At 37.0% G+C, this 22,076-nt stretch overlaps 1 protein-coding gene across 1 annotated transcript in view; it reads left to right on the top strand.

Moving 5' to 3' along the window:
- The window catches only part of LOC136787812 (adhesion G-protein coupled receptor V1-like), a 154,966-nt gene that overhangs the window by 25,771 nt on the left and 107,119 nt on the right, over positions 1–22,076 (top strand). The window contains 12 exon segments of the mRNA XM_066985141.1: positions 2,384–2,510; positions 4,606–4,823; positions 6,047–6,447; positions 6,449–6,791; positions 8,146–8,519; positions 10,352–10,528; positions 13,506–13,686; positions 14,307–14,509; positions 15,163–15,292; positions 16,911–16,991; positions 18,315–18,454; positions 20,842–21,451. Of these exon segments, the coding sequence (XP_066841242.1) occupies positions 2,384–2,510; positions 4,606–4,823; positions 6,047–6,447; positions 6,449–6,791; positions 8,146–8,519; positions 10,352–10,528; positions 13,506–13,686; positions 14,307–14,509; positions 15,163–15,292; positions 16,911–16,991; positions 18,315–18,454; positions 20,842–21,451 (2,985 nt within the window).

Raw genomic sequence — 22,076 nt, 5'->3', positions numbered from 1 at the left:
TGCTTCAAGATTTTTATACAATAAATGCATACTGTGTTTGAATTTTCATCCTTAATTATTTTATTGGAAACAAAAATCAAATGATAGAGTTGATACTTTGCCTGCAAAAACAACTGGAGTGAAAGTCCCTTTTCAAATATAAATGCTCCAAATTAGATGGACTTCAATACAAAAACACAAAGCAAAAAAAAAAAAAAACAAAATTTAGTACCCAACAGTCTTAGGAAAAGAGGTATTCTTTTAGTTATTTTTTTCATGCTCCAGAGTGTATTACAAAACTACATGATTTTTGTAAAAACAAACAGAACTGCCATATTTTGGAGGAAGGGTATGTAATTGCTCTATTTTATTAGTAGCGAAAAGTATGCATACATTTTTTTCACTCTGAGACTATAGTTTTAAAAGGCTTAATTTGCAGAAAAATATATGTCACAATTTACCCAGGGGACCACCTCTAAAGAAAGGATTTATTACCTTAGAAATAACGTATTTTTGTTTATTTATTTATTTTTCAAAGTTTACACTTAAAAAGGAATGACCAAAATTATTCAGCCCATTCCTCACGTTTTTGAAATACATATCTTTTAGAATAAATTATCACTGTTATGTAATATACATGAGAAAATAAAAGTGAAGTATAAGAAATTCATAATTTTTCCAGAGCCCTAAGTATTTAATAAAGACCCTCCCCACACCTAGCTCCAACAAAACTCATGGTGTTGTGGGAGAGTCATTTGCAATTGTGTTATCAAATTTTAATTTACTGCCCTTCATTTTTTACTGTTCTCTAGTTGAGAGGTAATAACAGGCTCTGAATCTGCTGCAAATCTTTGCAATGCAAAGCAAAGCTGTATTGAATCAGCCATTGAAACCTGAGGGGCTGTAATTTAATAAAGCAAAGAAAGATGATGGCAATTAACCATCAGACTATACCTTCAGATTGTGTGACACGTTCTCAAAGTAAAATACCTACCAGGTATTCAATTCAAGATTAGGAAACCTAAAATTAGATTTCTTCATCTGTAAGCACGCTAAGCATCTTAGTTCTCATTACAGTCTCTGATGGTCTTAGTCTTTAGCAGTCGATAAGACTGAAGTGATTGAGGTCATGCTACAGTGGACACCCTGCGGCTGGCCTGTGAGTTTCTCACAAGGCAGCATTGATCTTGAGTTGAATCCTTCCCTGAACATTGGTAGCAGGCAGCCAGAGGTTGACAGGGAAAGCAGTAATTTGAGTATAAGGCAGCTAAGCTATTTCCCAAGGTCGGCTGGTATTCACTGTAGTACCCAGGTCTCTTATAAAATATCAGACTAGGGAAAGGATTAGACAAAACCATTCTTCTTCCTTCATAAGTTTTCTCTTTTGTTGTCTCTTTCTACTTTAATAACTTTCTTCAGGATCTACTGGTAGCTCCCAATACTACCCCATTGGGAACATATCATGGCTTTTCTCCTAGCACATGGGGAATGGGTATCCATAGCCTCCTTTTTCCTCTAAAATGAGCATCATATAGTTTTACAGCCATTCTAGAATCACTAAGAATAAAGAATATTTCTATACATATTCCTGAAAGCAAAAGTTGGTTTTCTTTCTATGATTGGTTACATACAGTGGCCTTGACTGTTCTGAAATTTTTTTGGGGACTGTTGTTCCTGAGAGAAAATACAAATAGAGGTATATGAAGTTAGAGGAATAAGCACATTGTTTAACGTGGAACAAAATTTAGTCGGACACTTTCAAAGAAGACAAAAAATGGGGTGGGTGTGGACACATTATGTTCATCTATGGACAATGCAATGGAGTTAGAATTAACATCCCTTAATATTTACCTGTACTAATATGCACACTGAAAGCCTGCTAGCTTCCCATCTACATAATAAGAATCTTATGTTTCTTCCTTTTAGATATTCTTTGATATGGGAGTGAATAAACTCTTAGACATTGCTCATAGCTTGTATTTAGTTTAAATGCAATACTTTTCTTCTAGGTCTAAAGAAGGTCGGGGCTCTCTGAATACCTTACTCTTTTATTCTGTACCTCTGAATATCTTATTCTTTTGACTTGTCCAGATGATCAAACAGAAAATGTTACCTCACATAACAACTACATGCAAGGATACTGTGTAGTAAGAATCACATCTTCTCAGTTCATGTCATTTTTCCTGAAAATCTTACGTCTTGCTCTCTGGATGGTACACTACTTAAATACTTTTACTCTGATTTGCCTGCTGCTGAATACCTCAAATTCTGTTTTTCACTGACTTTTATAATTGTCCTTTTCTTTGTATAAAAGCAATTGTAGTGAGTAGAAAACATAATTGGATTTAGAGTTACCTACATTTCTGATTCCAATTTTAATAATAATAATTGTCCTCTTTTTTAGGAGATACAGTTATCTTTAAGGCTGGAATGGCAACAGTTATTATTGAAGCAAATGATGATCCTAATGGAATTTTCTCTTTGGAACCTTTAGAGAAGCCAGTTGAAGAAGGCAAAAGTAACATTTTTTGGTAAGTAACGTTTAAAGAATATCTTTGCACTCTTTTGGAACTGGTGTATGTGGTACTTTATAAATAGCACTTTGATTAAATCAAATGCACAAGTGTGCATTGATAGAAGTGCACTATAGAAAAACAGTTTTACAAAATTTTGGATTAAATGATTTGTAATGTGTTGAAGACATCACCTGTAATACTATGGAGTACACAGTAAATATTAAAAAGTGCACAGAAGCTCATGTTGAAATGTAACTAAATAAGACTTCAGCATTGATGTTCTGTTATAATCTCAGGAACCTGTAGATACAGAAAAATCTGAATGATTGAGCACAATATAACCTAGGCTGACAGAAAAAGAAAAAAAACCACTCAACAAATAGCTAAATAAAACTGTGTGGCACTAGGTGGCTTTTTGTACCCATCTTTGAAATTTTCAACTGCAAACTACTGTATTCTTTCTTTCTGTTTTTGTATTTTTTTTTTCTTTTATCTGTTAATTACAGATTGAAATCTATACTTAAAGTCCGGATGTGACACTCTTCATTAGTCTGACCTTTGAAAGTATTTTCCTTTGTGCCACCATGATATATTGAAGAATTAGCAGGGTTAAAAATTGAATGCACTTGGCATCTCGCCTTGTTACATTCATTTCATAAATTTACTATGGGGTTTTAATTGGATGAAAAAATGATTTTTCGTTAAGAAATCTTGAGACAGGCTGTAAAGAGAAGTTAGGTCACAATAAATGCGATAGTGCAAATAGTTAGGGAAGAGGTTCTTCTTGCATTTAAAAAATCATCCTTTTTTTTTTGTCTGTTTGTTTTAAAGCCTTGAAGCAGATGCTTATGGCTGTGAATTGGTTCTTTATGCTTGTGTCAATACATCTGAAATATGAATAGTCTCAAGAAAAGAGGATATTAAGTTCATTGTGTGTTTGTTGTTGTGCTGTTCACTGTTTTGGGCTTTGTTGTTTTTTTGTCCTTTATAGTCTAATCTGCAGGATAATTTTTGTGGATTTGGTGGTGTTAAGAATATTGTTTTGATGTAAACATGCTTATATACAGGTGCTTTATGGAATTATAGGATACCAAGATCTCCAACATCTGAGGAACCTGCTCAGTCATCATTGATAAAATATATTTACTAGGGATCTGTCTCTTCCATACTGTCACTACTTTGACAGTTGTGTAGCATATAAAAAAGTGGTCAAAGTAGCATGTAACCAAACCACCGAAAACACAGAGGTTTTAATGAGGTAATTGGAGTTAGTGCAGCAGCGCTACACAGCTGGGATAGAGCACCCTGGTTAACGCCACAGAAGAAAAACCTTTGGAAGCAGAAACAACATAAATGTGTTGCTGTGGCTGGACTAGTTTAGCTGAACTAATTCTTCAACCTGATATAATCTATTTATAAGGCATTTTATGTCACCGTGCAAACCGACAGAAGCAAACTTCCTGTATGTAAGCGCACTCTTAATAAAGGCACTGTATGGGTCACTTTTTATTTGTAGTGCCTTTTTGAAATTAGTGTAATTGTGTTAGCAGATAGTTACCAAAAAAAAAAAAATCTTTTCATTTACTACGTTCTTAATCACAAATAACAGTAGATTTCTGAAAGCCGTAGAATGTAATTCTAATTTAATACAAGTGTAAGAAAAAGTTTAAGTAGACTTGATGACTGAAAGGAGAAACGTTTGTGGTTAAATGTAGATGATTCTCTTTCCTGTCTAAGAGTGTCCAAGTATATTAATTTTTAATGTTAACTTTCTGAACTATTATGCATTCATATTTATTATTATAAATTGGAATTACAAGACACAGTGATGTGTAGCTTCACAGTAGTATTCTGCATGGACCTGCGTATGCTACTTCTGTTTTCTAAAGTACGTATTCCGGGAGTAGAATTGTACTGCAAAAGTGGTTGCCTTTAAAAGGAAGGCTTCATGGAACAGTTGTAGTATATTAGCATTTTACTTTATATTACATAGTATATTACTTCTTACTGTAAGGAAGATTACAGTAAAAGGAGTCTCCACATTTTCCTTTTCTACTCAACGCTGATGCATGCCTGCCAGGACTCTCATTCTTTCTGTATCACTGAACAGGATTTTGAGACACAGAGGACACTTCGGCAATGTTTCTTTGACCTGGCAGTTGTTTGATAATAACTCTGCACTGAAGCCAGGAGAAGAATTCTATGAAACTTATGGGACTGTGTGCTTCATGGATGGTGAAAGGTCGAAGTCAATAACACTACGTGCCATTTCAGATAGAATTCCTGAATTCAATGAATTTTACATTCTAAAGTTGGTGAATGCTTCAGGTATTGTCTTCCATATCACCATTTCCTTCATATCTGGTAGAAAAGAGTTATGTTTAATCAATCAAAAAGAAACCAACACTAGAAAGAGCATTGCTCTGAATCATGTCTTGATATCCTATGCTTTTCTGGTAAGGTTTTAGGTCTTATTTTTCATTTAATCTTGATTTCCATATATAGAGAGTTACTCAGTTCCCGAATTACTGTTAAACACATTTTGGTGATCTGAACTTTAAAAGGGATGCCTCTTGGTTTTTGAAATTAAACTTCTTAAAGTTCAGAAGTTTCATTTCAAAAACCAAGAGTTCTGAATTTCAGATACATAGATCTCCATGCACAAAATATAAAACAAAGATACTAACAAAGAAATAACAAAGGTATTAAAGGTTATGTGTGTCTACCATAATAGAGGTTGCTTTTTTGTTTGTTTGTTTCCCTAGAGGAGGTAAAATACTTGTAGTTACCACTTCACATGACTTAAATTACAACTTTAAATTGCTACTGGACACATTTCCTAATCTGGATTAATTCCACTTTAGTACTATTCATGGTCTTCTGTGCTCTGATACAAGTGAAAATGTGTGTTGGCCTTTCCTGTAAGTGAAGTCCATACGGATGTACAAAAGATTTCCTGCTTATAACAGGTAGATCACTGTACACTTTGAACACGGAGATTCTCCATTCACAACATGATCTTCATATCATGAATTCTTACTGTGCAAAGATAGATGACTAACACCAGGACTGGGCAGCAGTTTTAACACACAACTGGTTACTGTTTCTGCAAGGTGTATGTACTTCTGTATCAGAGGCAACAGGCAAGATTTTGCCATTCTCTATTCCTGTAAGTCTTTGAGCAATACAAGAATTGAATTTGGCCCCCATGCTTATCAAACGAATCAAAGGTAACCTACCTTATTGGCTAATTAAGAAAAGATGGACCTTGTCATGTTTCACCTGAAAGACATCTGTGTGTTTTACAGCTGAAAAATAGCATGTGGGTTTGTTTTCTACTGAAATTACATCAGCACAGTGTTTTAAGAATAATACAATTAACCTATGTAATTTTCAAGTTAGATCATTTGCTATAAGTCCAGAGGATCTTAAAGGAGGGTTTGAGGTTTTTTTAGAAACTTGTTTTATTAAAAAAAAAAAAAAGTACTTTGAAACTTTTTTCTGAGTGTGTTGTTTAATCATTAACTTTTACTCTAACTTCTATTACGCAGGTGGGTCTCCTGGTCCTGGTGGTCAGTTATCTGAAACCAGTCCTACTGTAACTGTCATGATCCCTTTCAATGATGACCCTTTTGGAGTGTTTGTTATAGATCCAGAGAGCCAGGACAGAGAGATAGTGGAAGATACTCTTTCTGAAGATGACCTTTCCTATATTACGGACTTCACCATCTGGAGACAGCAAGGCACCTTTGGTGTTGTCCGACTAGGTTGGGAAATACTGTCTAGTACCTTCCAAGCTGGACTGCCATCAATGGTAGATTTCTTGTTGCTTGGATCATTCCCAAGCTCAGTACAATCACAGCCCCACATGAGGCGCCATCACAGTGGAACAGACGCTCTGTATTTCAGTGGAAAAGAGGATGCATTTGGCATTATCGGTCCTGAATACCCATAACAATGGAAATAATGCAGTAACCAATTTTACATTTTCAGCTTGGTTAATTCCTAATGTCAGTACAGATGGCTATATAGTTGAAAAGGATAACGATAATGGGACTTTATATTATGGTGTGAAAATTCAGACAAATGATTCTCATGTTTCTGTAGTGCTTCATTATACAGCATTAGGGTCCAATATGACATACATGGCTAAAACATCAGTCATGAAATACCTGGATGAGAATACTTGGCTTCACGTTCTGATTACTCTGGATGAAAGTATAATTGAATTTTACGTTGATGGAATTCTAGTTCTGGGAGGAATGAAGAGTCTAAAAGGAGAAGCAATTCTTGATGGTGAGCCTTTGCTATTTTTCTCCATATATAAAGCTCTGAAATGCATAGTCTAGCCACTTCAAAGGTGGAAGAAATACACTGAAATGATTATATCTGTTAAGTTAATTGAAAGGAATGGATAAGAATTCTTTGAGGATTTTCAGAAAGCCTATGGAAATTGTGTGAATGTTCTAAAAAATTCAAACTGCTGCGATGTTGAGTGAGAGTAGAGGACTATTAATTGTATGGTGTACTATTTTATTTCTGCTTTTAAAATTCCAGGTTGAAGTTTAAGAAATCAAATTTTCCATTTGTAAAAAGAATAGTACTTCTGCAATTAGTAATTTCCATCACACTTGCAGTACTGTAGCTAAGCTGAGAGGCTGAGAGGTTTTTTTTTTTTCCCTCCCTCGGTTTCTAGAACAAATATATGTGAAATGCAATTATGCTTTTATTGCTAGAAGGATATGTCTGTGCTGTAAATTTTCTTTATTAGTGGGGATGGCGTGTGTCTGGGGATAATGCAATAGTAAGGCAAGTATGTCATCTCTCTCCGTTGAATGTTGGGTAATACACAGTGGTGTGCATAGCAGCCCAGTTTTTCTCAGCATCCTCCACTTTGTGCCCTGGGACTTTTATCAGTTCCTGTGGTTGCTCATCTCTACAACTGCCACTCAGTGTCATATGTATGACAATACACTGAAGAGCACAGCTTTTTTTGTTTGTTTGTTTTCTTTCGTTTTCTGAAAGGCAACTGAAAACAGCTGATGTGTGTGTTTTAGCACAAGAGCATAGCATGGCACAGAATAGGATAGAGTAGGAATGAATATGAGGCAGCTGTGATCCTATAGTTTGGAGACAGAGAAATATAAATGCTGTTGTAAAAAGAGTTTGGAATTTGCATGGAATTACAGTGTGGTGGATGAAATGGATGTCCAGAAGGGTTAATGCAGTAATCATGAGTATCATCAGAATGGATCAGCTGCCCTAGCAGAGGGAAACAAAGTAGGATTTGTTCAGCAAAACAAGGGCTAAAAGGGGTTGCAGTTCTGCTCTGAAAATCTGTGGAGGAAAGAGGGAGCCTCAAGTCTCTAAGACTTATAAAAATGAGGGATGATGATAATGTGCTGCTAGAACTAATAGGATGAAAAACTTGGACAGCATAGGATGGAATTGTTTGGCCTGTGAGGACTTACCTGTAACATTGAGATGAGGCTCAAGGAACCTCCTGATTTTGGATCTCAAGATCAATATGATTCCTCATCCAGGGACAATGAACAGTTTACCATTGGTTTTTAAGAAAAACAGGTAGTCAGTTGCTGACTGTTTCATACAAATACAATAACATGAGAAAAAATTATAATTTCCTTCTCAGGTCCAGGAATAGTAAGAATTGGAGCAGGAATCAACGGCAGCAGTAGGTACACAGGGTTAATGCAGGATGTAAGGCTTTATGAGCGTAAGTTGACACGAGCAGAGATCTATGAACTTCATGCAACTCCTGCAAAAAGTGATGTCCACCCTGTCTCTGGGTATTTGGAGTATTGGCAAGGAGAGACCAATAAATCATTCATCGTGTCTGCAAAGGATGACAAAGAGGAAGAAGGAGAAGAATTATTCATACTAAAGCTCATTTCTGTGCGTGGTGGAGCTCGAATTTCACAAGAAAACACCACAGCAAGATTAAGAATACAGAAAAGTGATAATGCTAATGGTTTATTTGGCTTCACTGGAGCATGTATCCCTGAGGTAAGGTGGTCATAATGGAAATTGTAGGTGATATTTCAGGCACAGAAAGCTAAATGGCAGGACCAAGTGACCTGAACAAACCCTAGATTTTGCAGTGTTTGCTTTTGTGGTTAAGCAAAGTTTTCCTAGGATTTGGAGATGCATATGTTCTGTTAATACAACCTCAGTTCCACTGGGATTTACTATATAATTTTAAAAAACTAAAGAAAAAAATGGTTAAGAAAATTTAGTTTACTATATAAACTGAAGACTAAGGCTTAATTTTTTTTTTCTAGAAAAATATTTTACCTTCACTTCTGTTACATTTGAGTTACCAGTTAAAATGTAAGATTTAATTCTCTGGTTTTTTTTTGAGAATGGATTATTGCAAAGATTTTTATTTTAGTTTTCTGTGTCACATGATGTGTTTGAGATAATTTTACTAGAGATCATGCAATGACAAAGTGTTATGGATTTTTCCACCTTCATTTGCTGTCATAAACTAAGTTATAATTTGCATATGTTTGATGTCAGTTGGTTGATTTAGTAGTGGTTTTTTTTGTTGTTTTAGTTTTAACAGATGAAATCTTTTTTCAGTGGTATCCATTCTATATGCAGAGTGTAAACTTGCTACTTTTTGAGGAGGCTTGAAATAAACATAAATCATTCTTTACTTCTTTAATCAATTATAAGGGGGAATAACATGATAGCTATCTCTACTGGTATTGGATTATTTTGTGGAAAAAAAAATTTAATATAGTTTTCATTTGGGAACTCTTATGAGCTTTAATTACATTCTTTTTTAATCAAAGTGCTTATGATGTTTTTAAAATAACTGTCTTGCCTGAGTGATACTAGTTTTCAGTTTGGTTCAGTTTGCTTATTGTGTGCCTACCATATGCTATGATAATAGATTCCTTCAGGTTCAAGTACCTCTGATACGCTGTGATGCCACAGATCATCAGCCAACCATGAAGAAAAAAAATAATTATATGGCACGGTAATTGTTTTGCACCTATCATATGTCCATTTCACCAGGGAAGTATTAGAGCTCTTAGTGGTGATGCAGGAACACAGCATTTTTTTACCAGTAGTTTAACTGTGCATATCTGTCTACTAGGCAGCTGAAGTCACACACAGTATCTATGCTTTCTTACAAAGCAGCCCTGAAATTTATCTAATGCATAAGATAGCTTTAACCTTTCCAATAACTTTCAGATAAAATTATTTTCTATGTTAATTTTATGAACGTTATTTTCTAAAATAGAAGGTCAGTACCAATTAAAGCTTCATTCCAGAGACGTGAAGTTGTCGCTGCAGAAGTCATGTTATCTGTGAAGATACAGAATTGTAAGGAGGACAGTAGAAGAGAAAAATCTGTTTTTCTGAATGATGATGGTATAGTTTATTTCTATCCATAGTGTGTCTGGTTAGAGAAAGTGCTGATCCAAATCTTTCTTTAAATTATTGCTAAGGAAAATTACAATATTGACGTTATTATAAAGCAATAGTTTCATTTGCTTTCGACAGGTACATTTCAAGCATATTGATTCTGTCTCTGACGCATAGTTTTAGGAAAGGGGTTGTGTCCAGGACGAACTGCAGTGTATTGTTATTTGTTACCTTAATAGTCCTCAGGGAGGCATCAGACTTTTGCAGATTCCACTAGGATTGTTCTGATTGGCATCAAGGTCAGTTTCAGCTTCCTAACACTCCAAAAGAGCTGAAAGTAACATGACAGCAATTTTTTACTTGAACATTTGTCTGGCATTAAATATTTTCGTGTTATTTAATGAAATTGCCTTGATTTACTTTGACAGTAATAAACGTTCCAAATTTTCGCTTTCTTCCAGACTGCTGATGAAGGTTCCACTATATCCTGTGTTGTGGAGCGTACAAGGGGAGCCCTAGACTATGTGTATATAAAGTACATTATCTCACAGGTTGATTCCACTGGCATTAATTACTCTGTTACCGATTTTTCTAATAGCAGTGGCACTATCACATTCGTTCCTTGGCAGAGATCAGAGGTAAACCCTACCTTCCTATTAACAATTCATCCTGTCCTTTACAAACCTCCTGGAAAATACCTTCTGAGGGTGCTTGGCTGGTTTGCATACTAGAGAGTGTTTACTTCACATGGCTTTTCTTATTATTATTTTTTATTTTGTTATTTTATGTTGTTATTTTTTTGTTATATATATATTTTCTTTCTTTCTTTTTTTCCATCCCTGACAACAAGAAAGTGTTATTTGTAGCTCTGTGTATATGTCAGTTCAAAAGTCACCATGTGTGCATGTACATATTAGATATATGTACATATACATAAAAAATATTAACTGTATTTATGTGTATGTGTACATATACTTTAAAAAGTGTAGATAGTCCATGTACTTTCGAAATTGGAAAATGATCAGGTTTGATCTGAGTGTTGTAACTCAAATTTATGTCCACAACAATTAAATAGGCAATAGTAAGATTCATTGCTGTTCTTGCACTCAAGGCTATCCAGGTTCTGTCTCCTTTTAAATTCAAAATCAGAAACAGGAGATTAAAGGTGTTCTTGTAACAATAGCTGTTTTTGAGTCTCCCTGAAATGATTACTGTCTGCTTTAATCTATTCCTCTGCATAAAGTGTGCGAGCAACTGGAACATAAGGAAATTATTCAATATTCTGGCCTTAGAGACACCTGAAATTGGTAATCAGAATTGCATCTCTGAGTTGGGGGAGAGAAAGAGAAATGATACATAAGGGAAGCTTTAGCTGCTTCTGAGAAAGCTTTCTAAAAGTCTTACGAAATTCCTTATCTGAATTAGTTTAAAAAAAAAAGAAAAAGAAAAAAGAAATACCAGGATACCAGGATACACTGAAGAGTAGGAATTCAAAGCTACAGAGGCCCACAATTAAAAAATTATGTGGGCAGACTGGAGGTCCAAAAGAGGGCCAGAAAGATGATCAAAGAGCTGGAGAACCTGTCCTCTAAGGAAAGACTCAAGGGGTTAGATCTTTTCACCCTTTAGAAGGGGACTTTGATCCCATTATTACAGTACCTAAAGGGCAGCTCCAGAGTTGACAGAGGCTCTCTCTTCTCAAGAAACCACAGGAGAAGACAGAGGGCAAAGAGTACAAAGATAGAGTGGGAGAGGTTTTGTCTTGAAATTTTTTACAACTACTGGAACGACTTCCTTAGGGACAGGGTCGGGTTGTCCCGACCTCAGCATCTGGGCCAGGGCAATCCCAAGCACAAACACAGGCTGGGCAGAGAAAGCACTGAGAGCACCCCTTGGGGGGGGAAGGACCTGGGCGTGGTGGTTGATGAGAAGCTCGACATGAGCCGGCAATGTGTGCTTGCAGCCCAGAAAGCCACCCGTACCCTGGGCTGCACCAACAGCAGCGTGGGCAGCAGGGCGAGGGAGGGGGCGAAGGAGGAAATTCTTCCCTCAGAGGGCGGTGAGGCCCAGGCCCAGGCTGCCCAGAGGAGCTGCGGCTGCCCCATCCCTGGCAGAGCCCAAGGCCAGGCTGGATGGGGCTGAGGGCAGCCTGGGCTGGGGGGAGGTGTCCCTGCCCATGGCAGGGGGTGGCGCTGGGTGGGCTTTAAGGTCCCTTCCAGCCCAAACCAATGTATGGTTCTATGGTAGAATTCCCATCACCAGGGGTGCTTAAGATGCAGTTGAACATGGTGCTGGATTATTTCATCTATTTTTTTTTTTTCCATGAAACATTGAACTTCATCTTTTGATGTCCCATCCAACGTGGGCTGTCCTATGATTAAAATTCTGTGGTAATAAACAGCGTGTGCTAGAAATAGAAATAAAAATAATCTGTTTCAATGAATTCAATCCTGATGTACAGCACAGAATTGTTAAATTTATTTGAAGAAGTGGTGCGGGACCACAGTACTGTAGAAACAACATACACTTTCTATTATTGTTTGTATAATAAGGATGAATTGTGAGTAGAAAATACCATCCTCAGTTTCACTTATATCAGGCTGCAGAAGTCAATGTGGACTCAAATTCGCTGAAGTCATTTGCAGGGATCCCAGTGACTTCACTAGAACTGTGAATCTGGATAATGTGATGACTGGCAAAAGCGTGTGGTATCTGAAAATAGTTCATTCATGTTATAATAGTTTGTTCATTCAGCTTTATTTCTCTGTGAAATGATATTACTGCATTTCATACAATCATATATAGCAGAAATTTCCAAAGCTTTTCTAGCATGGCAACATAGACGAGGCCCACATTACTCTATCTAGTGGCAGAAAATGGCTGATGTAGGCTCTTGCTACACAGCTTACTGGTCCAATTTACTGCATACATACAGAGGAGCTAATGTGCATGGCTCTAAGAAACGGGCTGGTAGCAAGCTGCTCTTCAGGTGGGATATCCTAAGGGACTTTCAACTGACATTTGTAATCTACTCATTACCATGCCTCTAAATATGATCAGCTACTTAAATGTTTTCTATATGTTTGTCCGACCATATCGAAACATAAAGAAAGATGGAATTTTCTGAAGTGAATGTGTTAGCGTGTTTAGAGCAAGGTTATGTTAGTAAATCGTATGATCTGCAGGTCAAAGTGTCAGGTGGTATAATAAGCTCAATTTATTTGCTCTCTAAATTGGATTAATCACTGTAATGTCTCTTCATAAGCATAATTTCAAAAAGATTTTAAAATTTATCAGATATTTCATGTTCAGTACATGGAAATTAAACTCTGCTTTTGTGAAGATATACAAAACCAACCAAACAAGTATTTATTATCACTTATTTATGTAGTTTGAAACAATTCAGAAAATATGCCTTCCATTTCCAGTAGCTTGGAAGCATTGTTTTTGGAAAGCATATTCTAGACATAAAATGTTATCTTAGAAATTAGTTGAATTTATGTGGAGAGCAAAAATAGTGTCCTTTGCTTTCAGAACTATACAGCAGATACAGCTGACTGACTAATCAAAGAATGTTGCATGGTTTGATTTCTCCATGATTTGGTCCTTCTCTAGGTGTTAAATTTGCATGTTATTGATGATGACATTCCGGAGTTAAATGAATATTTCCGTGTGACATTAGTCTCTGCAGTGTCTGGAGATGGGAAACTAGGTTCAACTCCTACCAGTGGAGCAAGTATAGATCCAGAAAAGGAAACTACTGATATCAGCATCAAAGCCAGTGACCACCCATACGGTAACAATGATGGGAATTATACAGCTTTGTTTCAGATTATTGTGTAGTTCTTTCCAGTCAGATGAAAACTTTGCTTGGTTGTAATAGTTGAGGAAGCAATCTCATATATTCCACTTTATCTGACTTGAATTAATTCATTGTTTATATACATGAATGAATACTGAATTAGTTTTCTTTTATAATTTTACAAAAAGGCCTCAAATCTTCCCTGCCCAAACAAGCAATGATTCTCTTGTGAGGGCAAATAAAGGCTCTGCATGTAGTTGATCCTGTCCAGGTTTTTCATCAAATGAGAATTCCTGACAATGAGAGTCATTTCTCCATATGTCTTGTACCAGTAAATACGCAAAACCGTGGCCTGTGAGGCTCTTTTGGGAAGAGAAGGTTTTATTATTGTGCTGTGCCTTTTATCAAGACTGACAAGAATATCAGTGAGAGAGGGTAAGGCACACAGCACATCTCTGGAAATAGTGTGATTGAGGCTTAAGGGTATACTGGTATATGTGGTTTTTAATTTCAGAACCATCACAAGATATGTTATCAATCACTTTATTTAAATTGTTTATCATCTTTAAAATTTGTTATGAAAAGCCATGTAAGTAGTAATTCTTGTCTTCCAGGTCTGCTCCAGTTCTCTGTGGGGCCACCTCCTCAGCCAGGTGATAAAATGATTCTTCCAGCCTCTTCTGTGCCCCATATTACTATTAAAGAAGAAGCTGGACACGTCAGATTACTGGTAGTTCGTGCACAAGGCCTTCTTGGAACAGTTCTGGTGGAATACAGAACAGTGCCAGTCACAGCTTTCAGTCCCAAAGATTATCAGGTATGGCAACTGCCAAGGTGGTATAATTGTTTTGGAATTAATTAGAGTTATTTATCGTGGAGATAGCTTTCAGTTTGACTGCTCTAGCCCAGCTATGATTCTTTCACAGAAAGACTACTTTACAAGGTGATGTGGCAAATGGATATGTAATATTCACTTAAAAATATACATCATGTGACTTCTCCATTCTTTTCTCTGCAGTAAGTTGCATTGTCTAGGAAAAGCCTCTGGTTTTGAACTTTTTTTTTTTTTCTTAACAGAGTTTCCAGTGTAGCAATTTGTGAGTTTTGCTGTTGTTACAGACCATATTATTCAAGTGCATGTACAGGTTAACATTATGCTTGTACATACTGGGATTTGTATATGCCTAGCAAAATAACCTGCATGTATCTGCACTTGCTTGTCCAACTGATCATTTGTGCAGAAAAATAAGAAAAATGTACATGAATGCAGATGCTCACCAGTATGTCAACTTAGATGTCTTCTTCTTTTTTTTTTTCTTTTGTAAAACAGATTTTTCAGATTTTTTTTTAAAGCTTAAGTGAGGAAAAGTAGATGTTTTGAAAAAGACAAAATGAAGGTTCTGTTTCTTTTTTTTACATGGATGAAAACATTAGACTTGAACAAAAATATGAAGAGCTCTTATATTGCAGGCTGTTGTGGGTACACTGGAATTTCAGCCAGGAGAAAGATACAAGTACATTACTGTTAACATCACTGATAATACTATTCCTGAATTAGAAAAAACGTTTAAAGTGGAGCTGTTGAACCCAGAGGGAGGAGGTAAGGCACATATATCAGTCCCTTAGTTGTATTTTCATGACCTCTACTCGTTCATAAAAATCTTGTCTTTCTTGGCATTATTTTCTATGTTATTTCTGAAAACAAACAAAAAGCACCTCTACATCCCCACCCCCATACAGCTGTCTTTTTTCGTAGGGAAGAACTGTTCCTCAGTTCTTTTCTTAATCCTTGGTGGAAACAACCAGATCCCATAGCAAGTATATTATTACCATGTATTAGGGAAAGTGTATCACTGCCATCTGTTAGGTCATCTAAAGGCAATTGCTGCTTTTCACTTTGTATAACTTCATGGTTGGTAATGAGAACTAAAATAATGCAAAAATATATTAGCAATATGTTGCATTTCAAAAATATGGAATATTTATAAAATATTTAAGGCTAAACAGTCAAAGTGTTGTGTTTTTGTTTGTTTGTTTTGGTTTTTTTTTGTTTTGTTTTGTTTTTTCTTCCACATGAGTGAAATCAGAAGAACTGCAATACATAGGTCAAATGGATTATAGCAGTAATAGGCTGTGGATGTTGAGGGCCATAGGGAGTTTGCTGAGCTGTAGCTGCAGAGGTAGCTCGTAGATAACTGTCTGTAAGAACAAGACAAACACTTGAAAGAATTATTGGTTTGAAGGGCTAGTCTGAAGGGACGGCAAAGCATAGTGGTGCTGCCACATAAACCCCTGAATACCTTACAGATTTTTTTTTCCATTTGAGAAAAATTTTAACGGAGATTGTAAAGCTTGTTGGAGGGAAAAGTAATTAGAAACACTGACAGCCATAAATTGATTTTTTTTTTTTAAACTGATGTTATTTTTTTAAACAATTCAGAAATTGCAAGTGTGGTCCCTTCTGGGAGGATGTATCAGATTTCCTTGAATTAATCCAGCTCTCTGCTATGATTGTATGTGTCTATGGTGCAACATGGTCTCAGTGATTCTTTTGGTAAAGTCTTGAGACTTTTCACGTATTTTGTCTTTTTGGTTGAATAGTTGTTTTGTTAAAAGGAGTCAAACTTTTCTCTTTCAAATTGTTGTGACAGAAAATTTACAACTAACTTTAGTAATCCAGTAACTATATAGCCTTTTTAAAATGAGCCTTCTTTTTGGCCTTTCCAACACAAACACAAAGCTTATGAAGTCCCCATTAGTTAAGTTTTCTGCAGATTTTCCCAACATTTTCACTTTGTGAGAAAATATTAGAATAAGGAGCTTGAGGGACTTTATCGTCTCCCCTACCTTTTTTTTTTTTTTTTTTTTTCAATTTAGATTCCTCCATGACAAGCCTCAGTTAGGAGTGAGAAAGGGGAAATACAAAATGGGGACACAAAGAGGGAAAGAGAGGAAAGATAAACTATGTGTATGTGTTTTCTTTCATTCTGACTTCCCATTGCTATTTCCAATGTCATAAATTAAGTAAGAGGTGGCATATGTAAATATTTCAGTCTTTATTAGAACTCCTGTACACTTTCAGAAGCAAAGTTGATACCTTCCTAGAGTGCTTCCCTCTTTTTTTCCTGTTGTCCAGAATAGTTTAAATTTCTCTTTGCTTGCGCTCTGATTTATAAATGTATATATGTGTATATATCTGTATGTCTGTCATCTTAAAGTTGCTGAGCTCTTTAGAAATGATGGCAGTGGTAGTGGTGATGGGAACATGGATTTCTTCCTTCCAACTGTCCATCAGCATGGTAAGCATTTTGGATTAATCTTTATTTCTTTATGCTAACTGTAATATCCCTCATGAACTACACTACTGACACAGTTTATCATAGTGTTATTTTGCTTGTGGTTTGAGATATATCATAGAGTCCTGTCAAAACATTCTTTCCCATTTTAAAAAAGGCTTAATTTCAACAACAGTCAATACTAACCGTAATACAGAAAATAACAGCTTCTCTATCTTCAAAGCTGTATTTTTATAGAACACAATGTAGTTATTCCAGAAGTAGTTAGAAAAATTAGCTTTGTTTGTAAATTTTGTAAAATTTTCTGGAGAGCAAAGAGGAGAGAAACTTTTTAAATTTAAGGTAATTTAAAAATTACCTGACTGTGTGTTTTGATACTTTCTTTTGCCACTTGCTTTATGCTTTGATCTCTGCATCTCAAAAATACTCTTAATAAAAAGTGGTGTTAGCTCTTTTTTTTCTAAAAGAATGCTTTGATTATTTTTCATTTTTGAAGTCTATTTTTGTCACAACATACAGAAAACAAAGATAATTTAATCTTGAGAAAATTAAAAACATACAATATGCAGAAATAAGATGAAAACAAAAGCACCTACTATGAGGGAAACGCTAATGATGGCGGATTTTGAATTAAACCCTAGAGACCTGAAAATATTGTGTTAGCACCCATTATCGAAATCAAATAATTTATTCCACAGTGACAGCCTGATTTTCTGTTTTATTTGAAAATACAAAGGAGTTCAGTTTGAACCTGAGAGTAAGTCTGTGGTTTAACCACTTTTTGGAACTTCCTGGGAAGTGTTGTTTCCTCTTCTGTGTTTCCAGATTTTTTTTAAAATGCCAGGCTCTTTCTCTTTCTAAGCAGCAAGTTATCTCACACAAGATGATCATTATAGTAGTAGAATTTCCTGGACTAGCTTTTTCTTTGTTCCAGCTTCAGTTAAAATAGTACCTGCTTTTGTCCTGTCTGCACTGCTTACACTGTGTTTTACCACGTAACTCTCCCCTACCCTAAATTCTAGTTCATTTTCCTTAATTAGACAAGTAATTTTATTTTTGATCCTCTCTTAAAATATTTGCATTTTATATGTTGCTTTGGAGTGTTGTTCCATAGAAGGGCTGCCAGGACTGCATTATTGAAAGTGAGTTCCTTATCCATGTGGATAATTATTCCACATTTAAAACAAAAAAAAAACACACCACAAAATGCAAAACAGCAGAAATATTCCAGTTATGCTTTTCTGTGTGCTTTTTGTAACAAACTTCCTTAGCTTTTAAGAAAAGATGGTATAAAAAAATAACTCATTTTGGCACTTGCACTTACAGCCAGCTTGGGAATTGCATCCCACATCGTTGTGACTATTGAGGCTTCTGATGATGCTCATGGCGTCTTTGAGTTCAGTACTGAGTCACTCTCGGTAAATGGAACTGAGCCTGAAGATGGAGATAGCAATATTATGTTGCAGGTTAGAAAGTTTTGGGTCTCATATTGCTATGCAATCCTCTTTTATGTCTATTTTACAGAGCATTCTGCAATATTTTTATAATAGGTCTACAGCATTTTAACTTAACTTTATCATGTACATTTGTCTTGACATTTTATACTTCACTTTCTAAAGTGTATCTTTCAGCTTAAAACTAAAATGTTTTATATAAGTTTAAATTTACTTCTACTTGTTTACATTTGAGGTATGAATATTTTAAAGTAAGTGCTGATGACACAACAAATACAGCAAAGCTAAGATGATAAAGATTACACTGTTTTTAAAATTAGTTTATTTTTAACTCATCATGTCAATGACTTTGCACTGTATATAATGGAGGGGCTGGATTGTGTGCAGCTTGCAGTTGGCAATGACATGCTTAAGATCCTCCGGGTAAGGATTAAGGGACATGGAAATAAGTTATAACAATAAGATGAAGTTGTTGTGGGAGTCTGCTATAGACCACCCAGCCAGGAGGACAACATTGCCAAATTATTCTATAATGAACTAAGGGATATCTCTAGGTCATCTGCCCTTGTCCCTGTGGGTGACTTCAACTTCCCAGATGTTAGCTGGGAATACCATACAGCCAATACAAACAGGTACTGGAAATTCCTGAGGCACGTTAACAATAACTTGTTGGTACAGTTACTCTGGAAGCTGACTAAGAAAGGTGCCCTCCAGATTTGTTGCTTGTAAACAGTGAGGGTCTTGTGGGTGAAGTGGTGATTGGAGGCTGTCCTGGCCATAGTGACCATGAGATGGCTGAGTTTAAAATCTTTGGTAATAGGAGGAAAACTGCCAGCAAAAGTTCAGCCCTAGCTATGGAGACAGCAGACTTCAGACTACTCAGTGAACTAGTTTGTGAGGTCCCCTTGGAACCTGCTTTTGAAGGTATTGGAGTCCATCAGTGCTGGTTAGTTAAGTAACACCTCTTAAGAGCACAGGAACAGGCAATTCCAAAGAGTCAGAAGTTGAGCAAGCTGGGCAGAAGGCCAGCTTGGCTGAGCAGGGATCTTATTCTAGAATTTAGGCGAAAAAGGAAAATCTGTGGGCATTGGAAGCAAGGTCAGTTGAACAAGGACTACAGAGGTGATGTTCACTCAGAGTTGAAGCTGGCCAGTACTGTGGGGACAACAAAAAGTGCTTTTTTTAAAGTATGCTAACAGCAAAAGGAGGAGCAGAGAAAACATTGATCCATTACTTGTTGAGGTTGGTAACCTCACAAATAAGTACGCCAATAAAGCAGAGGTTAATGCCTTCTTTGCCTCTGTCTTTAACACCAATGATGGGCTCGGGGACACCCAAAGCTCTGAATTTCAGGACTGTGATGATGATAAACTCCCAGCCAACTTTGAACTTGTGCAGGATTTGCTGCTCCAGCTGGATGCATATAAGTCTATGGGGTCCAGTGGGATTAATCCCAAAGTACAGAAAGAGCTGGCTGATGTCATTGCAAGACCTCTCTCAATAATTTTTCAATAGTCTTGGAGTCTGGAGAGGTCACAGTTGACTGGAATTAAGTTAAACGAGGAAGTGCTGGATTCTGCACCTGGCAAGGGGCAATGCTGGCTGTACGGACAGGCCTGGGGACAAGAGGCTGAAGAGCAGCCCCATGGAAAGGGATCTGGGGGTTTTGCTTGACAGCAAGAGAAATATGAACCAGCAGTGTGCCTTAGCAGCCAAAATGGTCAACTGTGTTCTGGAGCATAAGGCACAGCAATGCTGGATGGTCAAGGGAAGGGATTGTCCTGCTCTGCTCTGTGCTGGTGAAGCCTCACCTCTAGCACTGTGTGTGCTACAATATATGAAGGACATAAACTATTAGAGAGCATCCAAAGGAGGGCTACTATGGTGGTGAAGGGTCTAGAGGGCAAGAAGTATGAGGAGCGGCTGAGGTCCCTGGGTTTGTTCAGCCCAGAGCAGAGCAGGCCGAGGGCAGGTCTCATGGCGGCCTGCAGCTCCCTCACGAGGGGAGCGGAGGGGCAGGCGCTGAGCTCTGCTCTCTGGGGACAGCGACAGGACCCGAGGGAACGGCATGGGGCTGGGACAGGGGAGGGTCAGGCTGGGGGTTAGGGAAAGGTTCTGCACCCAGAGGTGGTCGGGCACTGGGACAGGCTCCCCAGGGACATGGTCACAGCACTGAGCTGCCAGAGTTCAAGAAGCATTTGGACTACTCTGTCAGACATGCGATTTGATTTTGGGTGGTCCTGTGTGGAGTCAGGTGTTGGACCTGATAATCCCTGTGGATCTTTTGTAACTCAGGATATTCTGTGATTCTGTGACTTTGCTGTATGCCATTTTACACTTTTATGTTCTTCTTTCTTATAGTACAAAGAAATACATAAATCTTTGTGTTTTCCACTTAGGTTGTGAGAACTCATGGGGCCCTGTCTGAGGTGACTCTGTATTGGGTCATAGTCTGTGATCTTACAGAAGACCTGGTCTCTGCATATGGGAATGTAACATTTGATGTTGGCCAAGTGAGAGCAAATATTACCATACAAGTTTCTCCTGACAACGTGCCTGAACTGGATCAGGTGTTTTCAGTTTTGATCATCAATGTGTCCGGTGGTCGTCTTGGAAATCACACTAATGCAACATTAACAGTTTTAGCTAATGATGATCCATATGGACTGTTCATCTTTTCTGAGAGAAACAGACCAATAAAAGTTGAGGAAGAAACAAAAAATATCTCCCTGACAATAGTAAGGCTTGGTGGTCTTCTTGGTACAGTAGTGGTTACATACAGAACTTTAGGTGATGATGAAAAGTCACCCTTTCTTCCACCTGATGTTGTTAGAGCAATACAAGGAGAAGATTATATACCCATTACTGGTTATGTGATCTTCGCAGCCAATGAAAGCGAAGCCACAATATCTTTGCCTATTTTGGATGATTATGATCCTGAGAGGTCAGAATCTGTTTTTGTGGAGCTAAACAATACTGTTTTGATCGACAAAGTACAGGATCGGCCAAGTAAGTGTCTTTCATATGTAAACCAAAAGCTTAAATATGTAGGCTAATATTTATATTTAATAGGATAAAATGCAGCAATTGAAATTACAGTAAAATTTTACCTCTGCCTAACTCTGTATAGTTAAGAATCCTGTAAGTTATATGTCAGAGTATCTCACATTAAGTATGAAGATTCTGTGTGTCAGCATATATTTCCTTTACCACAAAATTTTGTCAGGGGTGGACATTTCTTTCTCCCTTCTGCATCTGCTTTATCCCAGGTGTTTTAGGCCAACTGTATTACTGTATTGGTTTTGTGTGCTAATACCTGCTCACCTGTTGTTTCTGTAAAGCACAATGATAGGAAATAAGCTAGTTGCACTTACTGAAAGCGAAAAAAGCCTTTTAAACATTAAGTGGTGTAGAATTGCAGCTTCATGCTGGCTTTTTAGCGTAGAGGATGTTTGCCCGATCAGATAAATTCAGGTCATTACAGCCTTATTTATGCTTAAGAGCTTCTTGGCATGCCTAATTTCCCTTCCCTCTCCCCCATGACTCTCCCACATTAATCTTGATTTTTAAGGGAAACACTACAAAAAATTCTACTGGGAAACTGAAAGGTTACTTATAGTTCATCATTGCTAGT

This window comes from Anser cygnoides, chromosome 31, assembly GCF_040182565.1.
Source record: "Anser cygnoides isolate HZ-2024a breed goose chromosome 31, Taihu_goose_T2T_genome, whole genome shotgun sequence".
In the NCBI taxonomy this organism is placed as follows: Eukaryota; Metazoa; Chordata; class Aves; order Anseriformes; family Anatidae; genus Anser; species Anser cygnoides.
The sequence above is the reverse complement of the archived record's forward strand: the minus strand, read 5'-3'. Positions and strand labels throughout refer to the sequence as shown.